The 25427-nt window shown below is 37.2% G+C and overlaps 1 protein-coding gene across 1 annotated transcript in view; it reads right to left on the reverse strand.

Annotated features, from left to right (window-relative positions):
- The window catches only part of LOC113232604 (MICOS complex subunit Mic60-like), a 32335-nt gene continuing 6908 nt past the window's right edge, over nt 1-25427 (reverse strand). Inside the window, exons 5-18 of the mRNA XM_026467373.1 lie at nt 24676-24842; nt 24222-24351; nt 22956-23119; nt 21569-21694; nt 18430-18502; nt 18084-18169; nt 13763-13873; nt 10549-10666; nt 8689-8832; nt 5367-5470; nt 5021-5122; nt 975-1063; nt 440-618; nt 1-194 (exon numbers count right to left, since the gene is read on the reverse strand). Coding sequence (XP_026323158.1) covers nt 441-618; nt 975-1063; nt 5021-5122; nt 5367-5470; nt 8689-8832; nt 10549-10666; nt 13763-13873; nt 18084-18169; nt 18430-18502; nt 21569-21694; nt 22956-23119; nt 24222-24351; nt 24676-24842 — 1592 coding nt within the window. The 3' untranslated portion in view covers nt 1-194; nt 440. The remainder of the gene's footprint in view (nt 195-439; nt 619-974; nt 1064-5020; nt 5123-5366; nt 5471-8688; nt 8833-10548; nt 10667-13762; nt 13874-18083; nt 18170-18429; nt 18503-21568; nt 21695-22955; nt 23120-24221; nt 24352-24675; nt 24843-25427) is intronic.

The following is a 25427-nucleotide window of genomic DNA, read 5'->3' on the forward strand; positions in this document are numbered from 1 at the left end:
ATAATGTTAAAAAACTATAGTCGGATATAAAACTACAATAACAAAACAATTCTACATATTATATTTTGTATTACAGTGACAACAGATTTCTATGGATTTTGAGTAAAAACAAATACTTCTAAAGCTGTTCAGTGCCATGGACACTTTCATATTCTCAAGTAAAATTCAATCTGATTATTTCGATTATCCAAATCCTGAAAACAAAATTAAAATTTATTTTTATATTTGTAATACTACAAATTATGACATTCTTTAATGACGAAGAAGAAATCCGCATCTAAGAGAAGGTTAAACCCTTTGAAGATGCATAAATCCCCAACCCGCATAGAGCCAGTGTGGTGGACTGTATCCTAAACTCTATCCTAGGGGTGGAACAGCCCCTAGCAGAGGAAAATATATGGGTACATAATAATGTAAGAGCTGCTGAATTTCTTCTTACCCTAAATATATTTAGCGGCGATCGCAGTCGCATGCGCCATGATAGCCGCTGCCGCCTGCCGAGTCTCGAGCAGTGCGAGCGCATCTCTGAACCAGGTCTCCGCTGCGCCGCGCGACGCGCCCTCCAGCTTGTCTACGTACGCCACCGCTGACGCTATCTTGCCTTGCTGCATGTAATAGCTGCACACAGCAATACAGGTTTTTGAAACTGGACGGAAATGGTTGACGACATCCATCAACAACTTATAACAATAACGAAATAGTATTTATTGTTGTTGCAATTTCACAAGGGGTACCTATTGGTACCTCGGCACCTGCTAATGACCGCAGTATTAGTCTGTGAAGTGTCAGTCTATTAACAATTTAACACAATAATGTATGTGGTCGAGATAAAATGCCGCTAGATGGCGTTAAACCGTTTTTACTAAGGTGTTGTGTTACACTAAATTCGTTTTATTTGGGTACTTTGGGACCCAGTATTGTTGCGTGTGCAATAAAGATATTTTGTTCTTTATTTGTATTTGTTCTTTACTTACTTTGCTCTCTGCAGTAAGTCGAAAGTGTCGAGGTCTTCAGGGACATTCTTCGCAGGACCTTCGAGTTCTGCTTGAGGGATCGACGACGGCTGAAATCGAGGTCTTAATAAATAAATAAATAATAAAATGAAATGTTTATTCGGAACAATAACAAGATATACATGATAAGATTGTGTTCGATAATAACTACAGAAGTCACTGTGTTCCATTTTATGTAAGTAAACTTATACTAATTTAATATAATACTAAGAAAAGAATTTATAGATACAAGTAACAAATTATACACTAATAATAACTGTGTTTTAATTGGTTCGCAGGATGCTTTATTGTGAGTGTACGATGTGTTTGAGCATACTTGTGTATGTGTGTGTGTGTTTGTGTGTCCGTGTGTAAATACCTAGAGAGTAACAAGTTTTTCAACATCATTATAACTGAGACTTTGAAGCCCAGTGGCTTCTGAAGACCTTGAATTTACATTCCTGATAAGGTAGAGGATAGATATTTAATTCTTTATTAATTTTATTATAAAGTGGAGACCCACAAAAGTAGAAATGGCAGTCTAGTAATGCACCTCCAATTTCCTTCAACCTCGCAATTTCACATACTCTGTCTGTTCTTCGTTTATCCCTGAATAGATTTGGATCATATGGTAGTCTTAAATACTTATGTAAAATAGCACCCAAGACAAACAGTTTCCTAACTGAGTGCACTTTCCATAATGCATATAGGTCTGTTGTGGGGAACCTTATAGGTTTCGACGTCATAACCTTGAGAATCACTCATTGTGATCTTTCAAGACGTAACATCCGAGTCTTACCAGATGACTGTAACACATTGCACGTGGCTCTGTGAGCGATAGGTACTCGTAGGTATATGACGAGGTGCCGAGGCCGACGGAACTAATGGAAATCCATTCGAATGGAAAACCGTTAGACCAATTTGAAAAACGATCCTTTCTCAAACTGGTTCCGGATTGCGTGATTGGAGAAATATTTCTGAAGATATATATGTACTTATTATATGTATAATAATAATAATAATAATAATATTTATTGTTACAAAATAATTACAACACAATAGTGAAGTCCCTGACACCTGAGCTAGGTATAACCTGTGTTACAGGAGTCAGTGTCCTCTCTCAAACATTTGACCTTACATTAGCTATTTCTTAACAATTTTAATAGGTAACATTATTAAATAAATTACATATTATATGTTTTACTGAGTGTGTGTGTGTGTGTGAGTGTGTGTGTGAGTGTGTGTGTGTGTGTGTGTGTGTGTGTGAGTGTGTGTGTGTGTGAGTGTGTGTGTGTGTGTGTGTGTGTGTGTGTGTGTGTGTGTGTGTGTGAGTGTGAACGTGCATGTGCGCGGGTGTAGGTGTGTGTGTGCCTGCCTTTTTGTGTGACAATATACATTCGCGCGTTAGTAGTATAGAGTCTATTACATTGTTATTACCTGCAAATACTTTATTTTTCTATCTCAGTTGTTACAATAAGGCTTCAGTTTTATGGTAATCTAAGGTTAATAGCCAGTTCTTAGTTTTAAGTTTAGCTTCACGAGCAGCTAACGGATGTATGTTTAAAGTTTTATTAATTTTATTATACAGATACGGAGCCATAAATAGTAACTGACGTCTTGCCCAAGCTGTGCGACATTTAATGGAAAAACACACATTAGTGCGGGTGCGCTTTTTGATGTAATTGTCTTTGCAGTATGGAGTGTTTCTGTGCTGCTTGATTACTAGTTGCAAAACGTACAACTGTCTTATACTCAATACTTGGCATTTGTCATACAACGATGTAGTAGGAAATCTGTATGGACTAAAAGTCATAACTTTAAGTATGGATCTTTGAGCTCTTTCTAAAGTCAATAAGTGAGTCTTACAGGCACCACCCCAGACTCCAACACAGTAACTCATCACCGACTGCGCAAGGGCGTAGTATATTGTACGCAGTAGCTCAAGATTAGCCACATATCTCAGTTTTTTGAAAACGTATATTAGTTTTCTACAGCGTGACGTCGTGAGGTCTATGTGTGCACGCCAACTGAGACTGTCGTCAAGCATCACTCCTAAATATTTTACAATATATTTATAATATAATAATAATATTGAATTATTGAATAATATAGAATAACAGTTTTTAAAATTTTATAATTGTTTTTAGGCCCTCGTTGCTTTTAAGCCCGCCTAAGACCTTAGAGACAAGGTGGCTGAAAAACAGCGCTGTCTGAGACAACAACGGTTCCAGGCCGCACAAGCTGAGACACCTCCTTTTCCCTCTGACATGTTTGGCGTACCGTTTATTGGTTGCTTATGTTTTAACTTAATATGTTATTTATGTCATAAAATGTCATTGTGGCAATAAAGGATATTTGTATTTGAAGATTACCGTTTTTCTGGTATACGTTGTAATAGCAGGAATTTGGTTTAAGTGTTTGATATTTTTTATTGGGATCAATTATGTTGCCCTTAAGGGAGCTATCACACTTATCGTCTCGGAATCGAATTAAGCCGGACAGAAAAACTTTAAGAGCGAGAAAGTTGTGCCTTTCGCATCGGTTAGTTCTCCGTCCGAAACATTACTATCAAATAAGTAATACTTGACCAAATCAAAAACCAATGTCAAGTATGAAGCATCACTCGCATCGTGCGTCTTAAGCAATAATGTGAGCATTACTGCATTCCAGTTTTGAAGGTAAGTGTGCTGGTGAGATTACAGGCACATGGGACTTGTCAACTTATGTCTCAGGGTAACGGGCGCAGTGGCATTAAAGCTCTGAGTGGCACTGCAGCTGTTATGGGTAGGCGTGTTGCTTACAACCAGGCGCACGACTTATTCGTCCCGTCACTTGGTATTACAAAAACAAAATAAAACCGTTTCGGATGGACGTCAGACGGAGAAGGAGTAAAACCCCAAGTTCCGCCGAATTTTCGATCGCCTCGGTACGCAGCTGGTGACAGGTGATCGGCCGTATCGAACCGAACGGCCGCGTCGACTCCCGAATGACTCCCGAAAGTGCGAAGGCCACATTTTGTAGGTACACCCAATCCGAGATGATGGTGAACAGGTAACGGCGACGCCCGATCGGACGTGACCGTCAGGATGGTTAGTCGTCTGTGGCGTCTGGCACTGAGTGTATATCTAAGAATTACTACCTATTTGCTACCTTTTCTAAATAATTGCTACCTTTGAAAAATAAAAGTCAAATTTTCAATCGCTTATATTTATTTATTTATCAATTTATTTATTTCAATTCGTGGACTGTATAAAAATTCAACACAGCTTTGATATAGGCATATCAGCTTCAAGCTGCTTACCTACTAAATAATAAATAAACTTATTTTTTAACTAATATAGATAAGAAGCGTATTAGCGCTACTTTCCTTTAATTCGTGAAAGTAGTACCAATAATTGGTAATACATACTTCTGGAAAACCTGCGCCCTTCATGCCGAACAAAGTGGCGACCAACCATTCTGATATCAGAACGGCTGGTCTATTATTTTTTAAAATTTCTCAGAATATATCAAAGGTAGCAATTATTTAGAAAAGGTAGAACATAGGTAGCAATTCTTCAATATACACTCAGTGCCAGATGTCACAGGCGACCAACCATCCTGACGGTCACCGATCGGACACGTCGTCGCCGTCGCCCGAATGACTGTGAATTATCCATCGCCCACAGTATGAACCGTTGAGCCATCGAGATCGTCATTTCGTTTCGTGAGGTCACTTTACTTTAATAAATTTACTTTTAGTCTTATTTTATAAATTTAAATCAGTGTATACATACAACCTAAAATTTTATAAGTAAACATTTTAGTTCAATACACATAAGGACGATCCAATATGTAAACTCCAGTGCAATAATATTACATAATATGTAATTCTGTCACTATTACCGTAAATCCAAAGTTGGAAATAAATACTATAACGTACTGGCCAATTATATCGCGTCTGCACGCATTGTTAACCAACTTCAAAAAAGGAGGAATTTCTCAATTCGACTGCATTTTTTTATTTATAATGAAAAAAATGAACAAACCCTGAAGAAAAGTAACATATCCTGGAGGAAGGAAAGAATGTACACTGGTAAGGGTGCTCCTTCATTTTCGACCAGTGCCACTTTCCTCGCCACGTCCTCCATCTAGTGTGCAATAGTCAGCAAATGTAAAAATAAGAAACAAATGAAGTAAATAAAAACTTAGTGTATACGCTACTCAACATAAAAAAAATCTTCCTCGCAAATTGTCCAACCAGCTAATTTGTATGAAAAGGAAATAGAATCGCAAATCGGACGAGTTTCCTTAGATAAAATTGTATATAATAAAACTACTGCATAAAATTTCAAACGAACTTATTTTAGCACCTTGTATTGAAAGCAAACTAACCATGTAATATCGTGCTTTAACCACGCTCTCAGGTACGACTCCCTTCGTGTAGACAGACTTTGGTATTGCTGCCAACACTGTCGTCACTAGTTTGTCTCCGTCCTCTGTTATAAAAGAGTCCAATAAGGTTTTAAGGTGTAAAAGGTATGCCAATACCACTTAATAATTTTAGAAAGAATTAGAAAAAAAATATTCGCCAAGCACGTAAATAAACTTTAGATTTTTTTTAATATCGATTTTTTTTGTGTGCCTGAACATTTGCTCACAATTGTCGATCGACAATATCAACATTGTTCGACATTGTCGATCAGGGCCTACAGATTTGCTCGATTTTGTCATCGTTATATGTGTTTGGAGATTTTTAATTTTGCCGCATGTTTACTTGTAAAGCTGCAAGTACATGCACTATATACACACACACATATATATATATATATATATATATATATATATATATATATATAATATATATATTATATATAGTGTACACTACAGTGCATGTATTTGCATCTTTACAAGTAAAGATGCGGCAAAATTAAAAGTCTCCAAACACATCATAACGATCGACAGTATCGAGCAAATCTGTAGGCAGCTAAGTTCTGACTTTTCCCATGGTCAATATTGCGAAGTGTTATTTAAATTAAAGAATGTTTCAAAATTCAGCGTTTTGATTTATTGCTTTTATTCGAAATTAACTAATTATTAAATTTATTATTAATAATTATAAAATTATTAATAATTATAAAATTAACCATTTTTTCGGGTCTAAATTGCGCATATTTGTTGTCAGCCGCGACCATGGGATCTGTACAGAGAGCAAAACGTTGGTTTATTTGAAAAAACAAATATACGCGATTTACATCGTAAAAAAAGTTTCGTTTACAAAGTTTAGCAATTGCGAAAACCTGAGAACTCGACACTTAAAACAAATCTAAAGTTTTTGACATGATCTTGACCATTTACAACTTTATATATAAACGGTTTTTTTTCGGAATACTTTCAAAATAACCCTACGTAATCTATAATCTTGGATATATAATATATATTATTATTTAATATAATTAATAGTATTCTACAATAGATAGTACCAATTATTTATTGTTATATCCAAGATTATAGATTATGTAGGGTTATTTGTAGAATATTTATTGTTATATCCAAGTTTACAGATTATGTAGGGTTATTTGTAGAATACTAACAACCTCGCGGGGTTATATTACTAACATCATAAACAATAATTAAAAACAAATTTTAATAATTCATCAGATTTCACTTTCGTAGAAAAATAAAAATATCGATATAACGGTGATAACTCTGTGCGGTAACAAAAGAGCGTTATCGTAAATACCAGTGCAAAACGCAGAAGTGGAGATGGAGATCTTCAAAGACGACACTTGCACATTTGAACATCTTACTACCAATAACAGATCTATAAAGTATCAGATAGTACAGCAAAAACATAAATTTTTGTATGTTTTATAAAAGTCATGGAACAAAAGTTGTTGTTTCTGACGTTAGTATTTTTTTCTGTATAACAGAAACCAACGCCGCAATGTTTTATTATGCAGTTTCTGCCAGCCTGTATGTTCTTTCGTTCGTGTATCACGCAAAATCTTTCGTCGACTAATCGCGAAGTAGTAGCAGTAGACCTGAGTTCATCCAGTGTACTGCCACCTTACATATTTCTGCCACCAAGCAGTATAGTCATCATTACTGTGTCCCGGTTTTGAAGGGTAGGGTAAGTAAGGGTGCTAGTAAAATTACAGGCCGGTTTCATCCTTTATATAGCGAACTGCTATGGAGTGGCATTCCCTGCCTGTAGACTTATACCTTGAACGCCACAACGTGGACCTTTTCAAGGTGAAGAGTGAATAGGCATTATTTAGGTGTGCATCAAGTGAGATGAAAGGCAAATCAACAGCTATTTAAAAAAATCATTGGAAGATCGAGCAAGAACGCTGAAGATTCACTAAATGCTTTCTCATAATGCTTATCCCTCTCATGAAAAGATACTCATGCATACTGTTGAGTAATTTTCCGAAATATTTCAAATAGTGGAAATTTTTCCGGAAAAATGGAGAAGTTAGAAAAATTTTAAAAACAGGCAAAGTCAAAGATCATTTATTCCATAGGTAATATAAATTTACACTTGAAAACGTCACATTTACATATATATATTACATGAAACATATATTATATTACATTAAAGTACTGTTCGTTCACTACGCTGCTTCCCTGAGAAGAACGAGCAAAAACTCTAGGGATTGCTCTTTTCAAATGAACTTAAATGCTATGGAATACACTTTGAATCAAATTATTAATTATTAATTACGTAGTCTTCAATTGTAATATAACTTTTCGATCAAAACATTTTTAATGTAGTTTTTTAACTTAGGAAATGATAATCTTAATATATGCTCCGGAATCTTATTGTAAAAACGTATACAGTTCCCCATAAAAGAGTCATTTACCATGGTTAAACGAAAATTTATTTGTAAGTCAATGACTTTTTTACATATTTTCTTACTGAGGTTAAATCTCGAAGTATCAAGACGTTCTATTCTTTCTAATTTCCTATTTCAAAACACATTCTAAATATAAAACTATATTCACTCAGCCAGTAATTCTATCATAGAGTAGAGCCTAGACTACAGTACACAGAACGAATCGCTCGTTTTTGCAATACAAATATGGTTGGAATATCTGCCGCTTTACCCCACATGAGAATCCCGTAGGACATTATACTATGGTAGTAACTAAAGTAAACTAGTCTAGCAGTACTAACATCGGTAAGTTCACGTATTTTGCAGACTGCGTATGCAGCGGAGTTTAATCTGCTGGCCAGGGAAGATATATGTAGAAACCATTGAAGTTTACTATCTAAGGTCACTCCTAAGAAGACTACTTTATTGACAAGGTCTAACTTTTTTCCGTTTATTTCTATGTTTGGACTAGTCGACATAATTTGGAACATAATTATGTTCTACGTTTAGAAAATCTTTTGAAATTTTATAAAATAAACCTGTATAACTAAAAGACACTTAGAAAAAAACGAGGTTTAAAATGATTTCACAACAGCGAAAAAACCTCCAACGACCTCACGACACCACATGTTGTTGGCTCCATCATCTTCGTTCAGGATATTCAACTTTTGACAGGTGCCAACGTCAAAGTGGAAAATTAAAAGAAAAATATTCGAAAAATATCCGGAAAAATATTTCTTTTTCTGAAAAATATTATTTTTCAAATGGAAAATTTCCATGACCTAACACTACTCGTGCATTGTAAGTGATGTACATAGGTTGATTTTTGTCAAACTTACTAGCACCAGAATTGTCTTCTATAGCCTTCAACACCTTCTCGACGTTAACGACAGGTTCTCCTTGCCTGGTGGCCTCCATCAGAGCGTAGCCAGCCGCCCATAATACTTGGGACCTATTCGTTTCCTTTTCAGCGAATAAGCGCGCTGAATGCAACAGCAAAAACAATGTATTATATAAAGGCTGTTAATAATAATTGTGTACCTAGTAAGTATGATACGAAGATAAAAAGCGAGAATACAAGCAAAAAAAAAAATATCTTTTGAAGATCACGTTATGTAAAGATCTCGGAAAAATACATTCACAGACAGTACAATCGGGCAAGTACCATAATAGAATCAACTGCATTTGAAATAATTGACAAAACAAAAATTGAAATACATATTTTATTTTAATAGTATTTTATTTTATTTTTATTCAATATCATGATGTTTTTACTACCATAATATTCCTCTGTACCTTTACAGCTACCAGAACAGAAAACTGACTGACAGAACGGTAGTCACTTTGAGGCGACAGTCACTGATTCAAGTTGAGTCGGATCGATGTTATATGTACTCCCTTTTTCTAGCAACTTTACATCTAGTAGAACGTATGGCTTATCTCCCAGGCGTCAGGTTTTCAATTCTACGAGTCTCTCCCATACCAATTGCCGACGCATACAAACAATGGAACAATTGATTCTATTATTCAGTGGTGGGCACCACTCGTTTAAAAAAAAAACTCGCATAACTTTCCGTAAAATATATATTGGGCACTTTCACTATTTTTATAAAGCTTAACTTTTATAAAAACGTGACCCACGGGATTACAGCAGTAATGGCTCTGCTCCTAGTCAATGCGTGTTGCGCGAATGGTGGCAAATTAGCTAAAAGACTGGCCACGCGACTACATTTAGTTTTATCAAAATGTAAATACATATTTATCGTAAGCAGCAATAGAACTCGTGAAATAGTTCCTCCACGGGAGTACTGCCACCTTACCTATTCCTGCCGCCAAGCAATAATGTTAGCATAGCAGTTAGGTGCTGGTGAAATTCAACAACACATGGGACTTGTAAACTTATGTCTCAGGGTGACGGGCACAGTGGCAGTGCAACTGTGATGGACAGGCGTTGTAGCTTACCATCAGGCGCACGACTCGTTCGTCTCGTCACTTTACATTATAAAAAAAATATTCAAGGGGAGAAAATTAGGGAATAACAGTTCGGTGACGTCATACGCGAGTACGCCGTGAATAGTGTTATCACCGAGCGAATTATTCCGACTGTACCCATCCCTGAGCATTTTGTGTAAAATTCAAATATACCAGTGTTATACCGTATAGGTGTTTTCATTTTTCTTGAATCCTGTGGGTCGTAAACCCAGTAGAGTTTCAATGGGAAAACGGAACATGAAATATTAAATACACACATCAAAAGTTTTTAGGGATCAATGTATTTTTTTGACCAAAAATACCATTGAGGTCCAATGACCAGTCAATACTTACAATTATATGGACGTCGGGTCCGCGCTAAAAAGTGTCCGAACTTATAGGGAAATTATATATATTAAAATCGTATACAGAGCGTCTTTCACGCTGTAGTCTTCGTTTGTTCAACTGACAGCGAAGCAAGTAAAATTAGACAGTACTGCGATGACATTACAATTTAAATCTAACGTTTTAGCTTTTTCATATTCCTTTACATGTCACTACGTTTAAATAGGTTGACTTGGGACATTTTTTTCATGTTTTTTGTATTAGACCCGTCGTCCATTTATTTGTAAGTCAATGATTGAGGTCAAAAAAATTTTCATTAATTGGCAAAAACTTGCTTGATCCCTAGACATATTTGATATTGAAAGGAACAGCGAATCATGCACCTTGTAATGTTTCCTCGACATCCTTTAGTTTAGATCTCATGTCTTTGAGTTGCAAATCAAATTTAGCTTTTTCTTCGGCGACCATTTTTTTCACCAATTCGTCTAGCTTTGAAGTGACCTGCCAATTGCGACTGTTAAATTAGTTAAGGTTAAGGTTACCATCTTAACCCGACCACACGGGGTCCATTAGTGTGGTTTAGAATTCCACGTTCTCTGCTGTGTGCGTATTCACGATTGTTAGGATTATGAATCATAATAAAAAATAAGAAAAATTGTTTCATAAGAAATGAAACTATTTTTCTGGATTTAAATCGCGTATATTTGTTCATACGGATAATAATTAGGGTGTTTTAGAACAGATGGGAATAATTAGATACAACAATAGGGGATGAATGAACAATTGAATAGGTGGACGTTTAAACGAAAGCACTTTAAGAAGTTTGCTTTTTAATATATTATTTTAAGCACACGAGCATGCTTATAATTTTAAGTTCAATACTCAACAATTTTATTTCACTTTTTACAACGTGGCTAAGCGTCAAGTCTCGCCATCTATATTTCCTTAACAAGTTAATTCGTCAATGTGAATAATAATTAATAATCTTATAAATAAAAACAAAAGACGTGTTTTATAAAGAATTTTTTTTTATCTGAAAACCTTTAGTGGTCTACTTTCGCTTTTCGCTATCAGCACAATGTTGCAAGCAATTTGGTGACAACTTATGTCTCAGGGTGTAGAAGCAGTGTCCCTCAGATCTTTGCGATTTAAAGCTCTGAGTGGCACTGCAACTGTCTTTGACAGGCGTCCGTCAGGCGAGCGACATGTTTGTCTCGTTACTTGGTGTCATAAAAAAAACCAGCATCGGTCATAATCTGTTGCAAATACGAATCAACTATGGGAGACTTTCATATATAAAAAAAATGGAATGAAAAATGGAAGCTTTTAATTGGCATCTCATTATTTGTATTTAAATTCATATTGTAAAAGTAGCTGTAAGCTTCCCTAAGATAATACAATAAAATGAGACGAGGCGAGACGAGACGAGCCGAAACGAAACGAAACTAAACTAAAAAAAATTGCAAATTATGCAATGAATTTCGACGCGTCTGCCTCACACGCTCCGAAAAGTATCACAATACCATTTCGAATTAGGGCTAGCGCACACAGGCGGACGGTGGGGAAGAGCATCGACGATGTTCTTGTGCCCCGCCAGCTACACTAATAAGGAAAATCCCTTATGATACCGCGAACGTGCTGGTGAAATTACAGGCACATGAGACTTGTCAACTCATGGTGACGGGCGCAGTCTCAGTGCCCCTTAGATCTCTGCGATTTAAAGCTCTGAGTGGCACTACAATTGTTATGGACAGGCGCGTAGCTTACCATCAGGCGCACAACCTGTTCGTCCCGTCACTTAATATTATAAAAAAAAAGAACGTCTGCCAGCGCACCGCAGCGTGCGCTGGAATAACCGCGGCATGCCGGTGGGTGCATGTTGTCCATCGAATACATTCGGTATACGGCCGATCACTCGAATTTGATTCCGTTGTCCTAGCAACTACAGTTGAAAAGTTATTATTGAACGATTTGGTTGGTTGTGACTGTCAGACACATACCGGTGGATGCCGTGGCGTGCTGCCACCTCCCGCCGCGTTATCCTCTAGCATGCTTTTCAATGCCGCAGGAAGAAATCCGCCGCGATACTACGAGGTGGGTCTCAGAGCATTTAAATTTATATCTCATTTCAATTGTAATAGTATAAAAAATATATTAATAAATTTTATATCCTCTCTTCCGCCGTCCGCCGGTGTGCGATGGTTAATCTCCTAAGACCCAGCGAACTACGAGGCGAGGTGCGACCTTTAGCGCGAAAGAGTCTACGTATGTCCCGCCTTCCGAGAGTCTTTCTTCTGGACACGAATTGTCATGGCCGATCTAGAGGTCTTTAAATAGGCTTCAGACTCCGGTTGGTCGGAGCAAGGACAATTTGTTCAGGTGGGGATTTTCGGACGGTTCTGACTTGGACTGCTTGTCCGGTGCGACTCAAACGATGGCCCACCTCATATCGTGCCCCGCCTGCACGCTTGAAGATTTAATGGCGGCTACTAGTGACGCGGTCGGAGTGGCTTAGTTCTAGGCCACAATAGTAAAATGTATGCCATCGATACCATAAGAAGAAGAAGCGAACTACAATGGGAAAAGCGCTAAACGCTCAATGTTGCTCAATTAGAATGTGAAAAAATTATTTTATGCTTCAAGTCCAAACAAGTATGCCCACAGTTTTGTATGAAAACCCTGACGTACCCTGTGAGATACCCTGTTGTCGTAGACAGCGCAAAATTTGAATGCGATATTTTATTTTATAATCATTGCACAATATATGTTTATTTTGACGTACAGGGTCAAGAGCACGTCAAGCTTGACACTTAAGACTTAAATCCAACTCTATGCCGCTCACGATAAGAACGGTCCAAAGTACAAAGTGTCAAGCTTGATGTGCTCTTGACTGTACCTACATGGGACATTTGTAGGTTAAGTATAGTCTGTTCGAATCCATTTTCAACAAAAAGTAAACCAAGTTTTTTTAGTAAAAAAATACAAAGCAATCACTCAATAAATGGAATAAGTAACTTTCACCTATATTTCGAAGATTTTCACTTGATATCTCGTCACTGTTTCCAAAAATATTCATTTGAATAGCATCGTAAAATCGTATTTGAAAAATGGTAGTTCAAAAGTGGGGTTATTTTTCATCTATACTTCTATGACTTGTGTATGGTTGCATAGTGCTGTACGAAAAAAACATTCCGTTCATTCAATTAAAGTTTTTGTAATCGATTGGTAAATCGAACATTTCAATAACAATCGAACGAGTATCTAACTATAAATATTTGAAGGAGAATTTAAAATTAGGATTTCGGAAATTTCAAATATATACTTTTATAGGTTATGTATTTTTACTATTCATATAAGGAAAACCGCTAGTATGACTCGAAAAAATCGATTCATTCAATTAATTAATCGATTTTTAGTTTGCATCACAAGTGGACATCACTAAACCGTCTATGGTCAGGTAAGTGACTTGTTTGTTTACTTTTTGTCTAAAATGGATTGAAACGAAGTATAAATAAATTCTTTACATAAATAAAAAAAATAACAAAAGTCAAATTCATACCCCAATCTTGCCAAGCTTTTAGACGAAAAATGCACTACCTCTTTCTCCTTTGCTATTGCCTTCTTTTCGGCTTCTTTTTCCTGATGCTCCTTTAAGGCCTTCAATGAATCTTGCGTCTCTTTATCTAGTTTGGCTTTTAAACCATTAATCTACAATTGTAATGAAAATCATATTTAGGAATGAATGGAGGTTTTTAGTAGAGCTCCTTGTGAAAGAGTTGTCCTGGGAAGTACTGCCTCCTTGCCTATTTCTGCCACCAAGCAGTAATGCTCACATTACTGCATTCCGGTTTTGGAGGGTAAAGCGTTATTCACAAGGCACAAATTGTGGCAATACATTGCCGCAATTTAACGCGTTGCACGATATAGCCTTGAGTTGACCAATCAGGACCTACAGTCGCAGTTCCTGATTGGTCAACCCAAGGTCATATCACACAACGCGATAAATTGTGGCAATATATTGCCAGAATTTACCGCGCAACTGGTACTGATGAAATTTGCTATTTAAAGGTCTAACGAAATCATTAATACGTCAAATACTTATCGAGTTCTTAGGTTTTCGCGATTGTTACACATAGGAAATGAAACTATTTTTTTTGTCACGGTCATGGTCACGGTTGACAGTCAACCGTGACCATGGGACCTGTAAAGGGCTTGAAACGTCGGTTTGTTTAAAAAAAAACAAATATACGCGATTTAAATCCGGAAAAATAGTTTTATTTCCTACGTCAAGTACTTCTTATGAAAAGTATGGCTACGGCTGCATGTCATACTGCACTTTTAATACCTTTTCACTTTGATAATTTATATTTTTGGATAATGGATGATGTTAAAGCTATAAGGTTCTAAAATTTGCAAATAAATATGATACTGACTGTAGATACTGTTATGTTTACAGGTGATGTACGTCATAATTTACGCCAAGCAAATTTGCCTACAGGTAAAAATATAAATATTATACAACATCACATACATAGGGCGCGGTAACCTATCACAAACTCGAATTTCTTTTTTCCGAATTTCATTACTTCGAAAACGGTTCGACTTTTTTCCATTAGTGCGATGACAGTTTTGGTATAAATTTGCAACACAGAACAACAACAACACATCGTTTGTCCGAAAACCTATTATTAGAACAATTATCACACATACGTATTCTTTGGGCAGAAATTTATTTGGTCTAATCATGTTTGTTACACTGTCTGTTTTCCATATAATTTAGATTGCTGAAAATTCGTTTCGACAAAATTATTATTCTAATATAAAATTCTACCGCCATACAATTTTACCGTACAGCTCCAAAATTCTGAACTGTAATTTGCTGGTGCACAGCAAGCCACTTACGTAATTTGCGTCATACCATTATGCTATGTTTTTGCTGTCATCAGAAATGTAATTTAAAAACAATGGTCTTGGGTATTCAATAAATAACTTATAACTGAATCAAGGAAAGTACCAGAACCGACTTTGTTTGCATTCCCTAGCTAGCTAGCTAGTGGGTTTAGGTTAGGTTAGTATAAGAAAAGGCCGCACGAGCCGAGCGAGTGAAGCGAGCGTGTCGCGGCAGCGGCCTGCGAGTGCCACAGCCGAATTTGTTTGCATTACCTAAACGGTACGACCCCTCCTGTAGGTTTAGGTTAGGTTAGTATATGAAAAAGCGGCACGATCCGAACGAGCGAAGCGAGCGACTACCACTCGATCAAATTGACTTGCATCTCGTTTAACATATTTTCTAAACATACGAGGTGCTTTAATTTGACGACTTGTATTGTGCGATACGTTCTAATATCTGTTATATCTGTTATAAGAAATAATATAACAAAAATGTATCATGGATATCGTTTTTTTACAAAATAAAAATATTCAATTAGATACATTGTTGGTCAAACGGTTTGTTGGGGAAATAAAAATGGGAAAAGAATAACTTATCAGTATGTCAAAATAGTGAAACATTAATGAAAAAAACCGTAACGTGTTTTCGGACAAATGAAACAACATCTATTCAATAAAAATCTAAAGGTTTTCGGAGAAACAAAATTCTGTAATGATAATGATGTTTCTAGCTTGTAATAGGCCACCATGTACTATAAGTTTCCGGAACTGGCCACTTACATAAACAATATTTAAAAAGTAATTACAACATTTGAAAATGGAACTTTTTGGATGTAGAATACAGTTTGTTTCATTTGACTGTCACTTGTTTTTACATTGTGGCATTATTTTAGAAATTGGTTCTCTACATCACCATGGATTTAACTCGTGAAATTTTTCGTAGTATGATTTTTACGACTTTAAGTTCAATTTAACAGCTCAGCGGAGCTTCGCTCGGCTTCAAACTGCTTATGGCAATAATGCACCATGCAAGACGACTATTTATAGCTGGTTTGCAGAATTCAAACGCGGTCGTGTGAACCTCAGTGACGAATTTCGTGATGGTCGCCTTCCACTGCTGTGAACAACAAAAACATCGATGCTGTGCGCCGTACGATCAAAACAGACAGGCATGTGACATACCATGAGATTCGGGCATCTTTAGGCATAGTCATGAGTCAAATACAATCAATACTACACAAACATTTGGGTGTGAAAAGCTGTGCTCTCGGTGGATCCCACACAATTTGACTGAGGCTCAAAAAACGGATCGCGTCACTTGGTGCAATCTGGTAAGCCAAATTCAATGAAGGAGCGTCAAATCTGGTGTGGTAATAGGTGACGAAATATGGATTTATAGTTACGATCCCAAAACAAAGCAGCAATCGAGCGTATGGGTCTTTCGAGATGAGCCGAAACCAACCAAAGTGGCGCGCGTGCAAAATGCCTCTAAGCGAATTATTGCTTCTTTTTTTAATAAAACTGGACACGTGGCTAATGTTGCTTTGGAGAATTGTTGCACCGTGAATACTGATTGACACACGACCATTTGTTTGCCGGAAGTTATTGACAAACTTCGTAAAAATAACCATAAACGCCGTATCATCTTGCACCACGATAATGCCAGTTCTCACAAGGCCAGACAGACGCATGAATTTTCGAAGGTGAACAACTTTGACTTTATGAGCCATCCCGCGTACAGTCCCGACCTGGCACCTTGTGACTTTTATTTATTTCCAAAAATTAAAAACCAGTTACGCGGTCCACGATTTTCATCACCTGAAGAGGTTGTCGAAGAGTATGAAAAATATGTTTCAGAGATTGTCACGGAGGAGTGGCATAAATGTTTTCAAAATTGGTTCACTCGTATGAAAAAGTGCATTAACGCTAACGGAGAATATTTTGAGAAACAATAAATTCATTTCTGACCATTTATAGTATTTTTTTCTTATTAATTCCGGAAACTTATAGTGCGCCCCACGTATGTTGCTCTGATCCGAAAGTAGCTAAAGCACTTGTGTTATGGAAATCGGAAACAACGACAGTACCACAAACACCCAGACCCGAGACAATTAAGAAAAGTTAGTTTCTACACTGACCCGGCCGGGGATGGAACCCGGGACCTCAGAGATGGCGACACCATGAAAACCGGTGTGCAAGCCACTAGACCACGGAGGCCGTCAAAGGTGTATTAATACTGGTTAAATGTGTCCACCAGTACAAACAATTCTTATTGGTCATATCGATATGACGTACTAATATGGCCTCCAATAAATGGTCCACGGCGCTACATCATCTGTAGCGGTCTTTGGAATAGTGTAGCGCACTATAGAGACTCATGCGTCACATGACGTACTAATGTTAAGTCTTAATACAATTAATCAATATAATGAAGTAGAAAAACATAACAACTTAATAAAATTAGCCTTTTCACCCGACTTCTAAGAAGGAGGAGGTTCTCAATTCGACTGCATTTTTTGTGTGTATGTGCATATTTTTTGTATACGATTATTCGGCATATTATGTGAACCGATTTTGGTGATTCTTTTTTGTTGAAAAAAGAGTACGTCAGTTTTAGTCCCGTTTAAATTTGAAGAAAATATTCCACCTCTAAGGGTCGTATTCTAGAACTCTATTCAATGCTCAAGTCAGGACTTGAGCATGATTCAAAGCACTCGAAATCATACTCAAGTCCCTGCCTCGTGAGTCGTATTTCCAGTGCTTGTGTTGCCAGTGCAATCCTGACTTGAGCATTGAATAGAGTTCTAGAATACGACCCTTAGAGTGGCAAACTAGGGGATGCATCCGATTTTGTGCCCTTTCCGGTAACCGATTTCAATAAAACTTGGCAAATTGACGTAATTCCACGAACTTTTGAAGTCGGTTTTCTTTAATAAAAAAGTTGTAGGTAATTATTAAAACCTCTTCACGCAAACATGCGTACCAAATTCAGTTTTAGAATTGATTAACGAATAATTAAACTACATACCCTGTTTGTATATTCCGTTGCTAATTCATGTTTTTTCTTGGTGATCTCTGATTGGAGACATTTCTGTACATCCTTGCTGCTTAAACCTAAAACATAAAACGAATTATAAATTAACTTAAAATTTAACATTCAAGCCAAGTAATACGTGTTAGTTTAATATTAAATCTGGCACTTAATATTAAATATATAAAAAAAACAATTTTTACGGTAAATTGCATGACAATTAGAATAAGGTTAAGATAGGACTGGCATGTTCTCTGGAACAAAAGTCCTAAAATTAAAGGAAGATTTAAAAAATTAAATAATCTTTAATATGTGAATGGAAGTATAACGTATTATTACGTACTATTCACAGCTCTGTCGATACGTAGGCCCATATCCTGTAAAGATTCTTTTAAGTTTGATTGTAAATTTTCGACCTGAAACCAGAATATCATTTTCATTGTTCGAAATGCTTTCTAGGCAACCGACGACGAGAAGAAACATCTTCAAATAGCGAAAGACGCAGTATCGGACGGTTCCTGTTTAGCGACACAATCAGATGCACTTATAAGGTAATATGATTTTACCAGATGCAACCTTATATTTTTGCGAAAAAGGACTACGTCTGGGTGTTTTAGAACAGATGGAAATAATTTGGTACAACAGGGGGTTGTATAATAAATGAACTTTGCATCATCACCTTTATTACGGGTATTTTCGAGTTTCAACAATAGTAACACTGGGGGTAGCAGGATGTAAATATACCAACCCTTTGAACGAGCTCATTCTTCGGCCGAGGGTCGAGCAATCAACAGCCCTTGAGGATACCTCGTGGAGAGGCGAAACATGTGTCGAGTATATTTGGTGGTGGTGTTTGTGACTGTAGTTGCGCTTGTGTTATTTTTTATGCGGAGGGAAGGTGGAAAAATTAACTGCATGAAAAAATATTCAACACTTGCGCAGCTATTTTGCACGATTTAACCTTCACTGGATTCGCGGAGTAGCAAATTAATTTACTTCCATTTTTATTAACATGGACTTCCGCAAAGCAACGCCTGAATCTATTAAGCACTTCTCAAGGGTCAAATGGCTTCTACAATCCGGAAGGGGCACACCCACTTATACGAAAATTAAATAAACTAATTTCAAAACAAATACCGTTCATTTAATGTAATTTTTATTTGGACCAATTTAACTTCATATAAGTCTTGTTTTATATAACATTCAAATCTGGGGCTTATTGACACAAGTCTTACACGGGATCCCCAGGTATCTGACATTTGTCGCAGGGTTCTTAAAGCTGTGTAGAGACACACTAAGGATCGTATTCCAGAACTCTACTCAATGCTCAAGTCAGGATCTGAGTATGATTTCAAGCACTGGAAATAAGACCCTAATGGAAGGGACTTGAGTATGATTTCGAGTGCTTTAAACCATACTCAAATCCTGACTTGAGCATTGAGTAGAGTTCTAGAATACGACCCTAAGAGCTCTATACAGGTTTAAGAACTTTCTTCCCATTAAAACCAAAACTCTCCTTGTTCAAACTCTAGTATTGCCTGTGATTGATTATGCTGACGTATGTTACAGTAACATCTCTCAAGTCTCTTTGAACAGATTAGATCGTCCTCTTTACAACTGCGTTAGATTTATTTTTGGTCTGCAGAATTATGACCACATCTCATCTTTTCGTCGTCGTCGACTAAATTGGCTTCACATCCGTGATCACAGGTCCTTAGATTTTTAACCACTCTTTTTTCCACCTGATTGATTATCTTAGATGTTCACTTCAATTTCAAACCGCTCGACCCGTATGCGTATTTCGATCTTAAGCTCTCTATTCCTCACCGCACTCACCGTACTCACTGGTACTCACCGCACCGATTTTTTGTCTAATTGTCCGTCTTATTGGCTAATCCCACGCCGATTCCGCAATTAAAAAAAAAACTGGGTAAACTCCGTAATTTCCTTACTTATTATACCTACTGTACACGACAATCTCAAGAGATGTTTCGCGTAACACCTATTTTATATCTGCAAAAGCAAACTTACATACGGGAAGTAAGCCAAAAGTTTCCCAGCGTTAATCCAGTAACAATGACACCATAAAATCCCTGGCATATTCTGCACTCATAACGAAAAAATTTTTTCGTTCCGACAGTATAGTCCGAATTCACTCTTAGTTGCGTTACGGTACGGAGATATGCTTGGGGTTTCTCTGATGGACCGAATCCCTAACGAGGTCATACGTCAAAGAACTAAAGTAATTATATATATAGCTCGCAAAATCAGCAATCTTAAGTGGCAGTGGGCCGGGCATGTCTGCAGGAGGATTGATCGCTGATGGAGGAGACTTCTTCTGGAATGGCGACCACGTCAAGGAATCCGTAGAGTAGGACAAGACGGACAGACGACCTGAGCAAAGTGGCCGGCAGTGGCTGGATGCGTTTGGCACAAGATCGGGAGAGTTAGCGTGCTCAAGGGCAGTGGATGCGTGTAAACTGATGATGAGTTACGGTAGCGGAAAATGTGACGTGGGACACCCTACAATCGGATGTATCAACAACCTAAAAAGAATGGATGGGAAGAATTCAACAGAGTCAGATAGTATGTTGTAAAATACATACATACATGAAGCTGAGAACACATTGTGAAGCCTGATGAGGACAGATGGAGTAAAGTGATAATCCAATGGTGGCCAAAAAATGGTAATAATAACGTGGAACGACCTATAGCGAGATGAGTGGACAACATCGTCAAAGTTGCAGGCCGTAGATGGGTGAGTCCAGCACAGAATCGTTGGAGATAGCACAAACTACGAGAGGACTATACCCATCGGGTATATAACCAGAAATAGAGACGAAATAAGGGCCATCCATACAGTATCCGTACAGCGCCAACAACTAACCCGTATGTACGTCTTCGTATATTTCAAAAATATTCTGTATTTGTTGTAATAAAGATAATATCTCTAACTATGGGGGACTGTTCCATTCGGTAGTGTCAGAAAAACAGCAGAACATCTAATTACAAAATTAACTGAATCACATTTCATCGGTAATTAAAAATAAATATGTAATTTTTAAATTTTCGTCCATTATAGCAAACCTCAACTTAAACTGGTCGATTTGAAGTGAACGGGTATCGTTATTTGTTTCTAATTCGGGCTGGCGAATAGAAGCGCAATTGTCACCGGAATGATATGGAAGAATAGTTTTCAAACAAATTAAATGACATTTCGTCTCTATTTCTGGTTATATACTCAATGACTATACCCAACAGTGAGTGCATCGGGCAAGACTCGAATTCGTGCAAATCTGCATCCATGAACAAATTCAATAGTATCAATAAATCAGAATTATTACGAGTACAATAGTAAACATTTACTAACGGATGATAACGCACGTATACAAGTCGGAGTTTTGCTTGACATGTTTCGAACCAGTTCGTGATCCTTAATCATAAGATTCCGCAGCGGTGACTACTTAAAATAGTAAACTTACATATTTGTGAGTGTGGTTCAGGAATATATCAATATTGCCGTACGTATTCGTCTTTCGTGCATCATCGTTGACATCAGGGAAAATGCTCGAAATTTCTTCCGCGTATTGATCCATGTATTTTAGTACCTGTTAGCATTATTACAAATCGATATTAACAACTTAAAAAACACACGTGCCAACATAAAATCCTCTCTCAATATTCAGACACGTCTTGGTGCAAACAAACAAAATATGACTTAGTACTCGAGAGTTTATAGAAGCAGAATCACCCTAATAGAATTTCAGACGTCCCAACACCTTTGTATAACTAAAAATATTGCGAACTATACTCATGGATATATTTAGCGGAACGCTAGAAAAGGTTGAATTATGATAAGAACGTTCATATGAACTGGCAACATATACCAGAACGTTTAAGGACGCCGATCGTGCGTCATGAAAAGTTCCGCTGACTGATGACGGCGCGAGCGACGCGCGCCGTGAGCGGAAACGATACTATAAAAGGCCGTCAGCCGGAGCGAGCGATACACTCGTTGGAGGAGCTTGCTACGGTATCAACCACCACCGGGTGAGGGGCTGTTGAAGAGTAATTGCAGCGCGTGACCAAGGTGTGTCCAAGCTGTACGATTCGCTCGCCCTTCACCCCTGTCCGCCTCCTGTGTTGGGGGAACAATTGCTGCGCGTGCCCAAGTTGTGTCTAGGCCGTGCGAATTGTTCACCCTTCAACCCCGTAAACCTACCCTTTAGCTCACCGCCGTCACTAGATTAGTTAGCGTAGTAACCCCGCGTGGTTCATGTAGTTCTAGTATACTTAAGAGGTGCATTTATTATTTTATTATATTATTAACCGATCAATGTTAAAACTTGGTGTTGGTTTCCTTCGTTAGTTTTAGAAACTTGGATAAATTCCTGTAGGTAAATAATAGTGTGCTTGTCCCGACCGAACCCCGGGAATATGCTACATTACAAAGTGAACACTCCAGTGCGTCGTACGCGCTCCGTCCGAGTGTGCGGCTTTAAAGAGAGTGATTATGTTCTTTTAAAAAAATGTATGATGAAAAATTGAGTGCGTAAGAAATTACCCACACGTTTATAATATGGTATAACACCACGCTATACCATATGTTACGTAAACCGCCGTCCTACTGACTGATTTAGTCTAATTTAAGATCGTGCGGCACGTCTGAAGCTCGGATGACTCGACACGGCTCGCGCCCGGCGCGGTCTAATGTGTCTAATCATCCTTTAATCGAAATCAAAAGAAGTTGGTCATTATTTTTTCAAATGAAATGTTCTGGGATGTGAGGAAAGTGATTCATATGAACATTGTTATCATAATTCAACTTTTCTCTAGTGTTTCTCTAAATATTTCCATGAGTGTACATACTTTTTGCCAATGCTCATCCTCAGCAAGGGCTCTGTCGTTGTCCCAAATGAACTCAGCGCGGATAACACTTATTTTGTCTTTAAACTCTTGCAGCATTTGTTTCGAAGATTGGACCTCGTTTTTTGGCAGTTGACATCCGCACTCTAAATAACGAGATACATCGTCTGCAAGTAAAATGCGAGAATTTGTGAATAAATAAAAATAAACCGTAATTTCAACGGTATTTTTCAGTCAAGACCACATCAAGCTTGACTCTTTAGGTACACCGTTCTTATCACATGCAGCAAAGTATTGAATATAAATCTCCATAAAAGGGCTCTTAACCCTGTACTACTTCATAATAATAATACTTTCATAGATTTCTCACAGTCATAAAGTGGTTAATGACCGAAAACAAAGATCTGCAACAAACACGTATAAAAAATCAGGCTTGCTGGTTCATTCCGTACAAATTGTCACACAGGTGCGAATGATAAAGACGACGGCGACGCTGTGCAAAGTCAATATCAGGCGACTATCTTTTGCTAAAACTCGAAGTGTAGGATAATTTATGCAATAATCATTTACCTACATTGCGTTAGGTTAGAGCTTACAAATATTTGTGTTAGCAGCATCTTGAATACTATAAACTCATACACCGTCCGGTATATAGATACGCTAATTCTTTGCACAGGGACTTTAGAGTGATGATTCCCAAAGTTCTGATATGTACATGTTCACCCTCATAAGTTATATATAATAAACATTTAAATTACTTATGACATAAATATTACACAACGAAATGTGGCGCTACATTCGGTTAGAACATATTATATTCCCAAATTTTTTTAGTCACAGCCCACTTAGGCAAGATTAAAAAAATTCAACGCCCACCTTCTTAAAAATAATTGAAAGCACGTATTTTTGTATGTAGTTAAGGTAATATAGATAATTTAGGTTCTTTTTTCCAAATGAAGATAGCATCAACGCCCCTCAAAGGCTTCCGAGGCCCCCTTAGTTTAGTAGAAACGATGGTTTTTTTATTTTTAAAGTTTGTTTCTGTACAAGTAAACTTATTAAAGCTCTGTGTTAACTGTCAAAATGCATTTGAAGTTTGTAAAAATTCCATGTTACAAAGGCAAAGGATCTACGAAAAACACAAAAAATTGACACGTGGTTTGCGAGACAAAAAAGTATGGGAACCTTTGCTCTAGAGTAATAAAGTATAGCACAGAAGTAGCAGGCCACTGATACGATAAATAATATATATAAGATTTTTACATTTACCTAGAGACAAAAGGGCCTTTTCGGCTGCTTCAAGTGATGTCTTGACTAGACAATTTCTGTTAAACATCTCGGAGTCCAAAATTTTTGCTGATTTCGGACAGTATTTCTCATTTAGTACCTCGTTCACAAACTACCGAAAAACGGAAAAGATATTACTCATGGACTACAAATTTCCTTTAAATTTTCAATACCGCAATTTCGTTTTTTTTAAATATTATATTACGTCGGTGAGTCTCTTGCCTGGTGGTTTTGAATGGGTATACGTTCCCAATATCACGAAGGATAGAAGATAGACGAGTTTTGGAATTTGTACAAATAAAATAATACCTTTCGCCACCTTTTTTTAAATTGAAATGTAACAACATTAATTATTTATTTTTGTGATCGGATATTTTTTTATGACAGGCCGTTTTGCGAAGGAAAAATCATTTTTAGCTTTCAAATATCTTATTACCTCGTTATAGAATCGGCAAGCATCCCTAGCAGTCATATAGTTGTTTATAGCAGTCTCGGCAAGATCCTTCATGCAGTTCTCGAGAATACAAATGTCGGTGAACTTGACGGGAGGTCTGATGCACGGAGCCACTTCGTCTACCTCTTCTTCATTATCGTCATCTTTTACTGAATGTTCAGAAAATACTCGGCAGATGAAATTAGAATTTGGCTTTTACGTTTATTCAGCAAATGTGGTGTGAGGATGTAAAGATAGAATGTTATACCGTGAGTATTGAAATAAAACCGCTGTCCCGCAGCACCGGCGGATGCGGATGGAAACTTCTCCGTGAATTGTTAACCTTATTAATCTTAAACCGACGCTACTCAACGAAGGCTGTGGTCCTACCTAATCGAAAGTCAGAAACCATGTGGCTGTTTTTGATAGTAAAAAAATATTCAATTTTTGATACTATACCTGCACTGGTACTAGTGTGTCATTAAATTAATATATTAATATAAATTATTATTACATCCTTAAAGCCGGCCGCTAGACTTGGGCCAGTGTCAATTTTATAAGAATAATATAAAAATTATGGCGATCGTCACCAGTGTCAGTTTTCCATTAAACGTTACCTTGGATTGGTGAACCTGTCATTGTCAAGCGTAAACTCGAATTTAACATATAAAATTGTTGTATTTTTATGAAGGATCTATGAAGGATTTAATGTAATTTTGTATCATTGTTTCTCATTTATTTTGCATGCACATGTA

The sequence above is a fragment of the Hyposmocoma kahamanoa genome, unplaced genomic scaffold (genome assembly GCF_003589595.1).
Source record: "Hyposmocoma kahamanoa isolate Upper Pololo Valley unplaced genomic scaffold, ASM358959v1 76, whole genome shotgun sequence".
Taxonomy (NCBI): Eukaryota; Metazoa; Arthropoda; class Insecta; order Lepidoptera; family Cosmopterigidae; genus Hyposmocoma; species Hyposmocoma kahamanoa.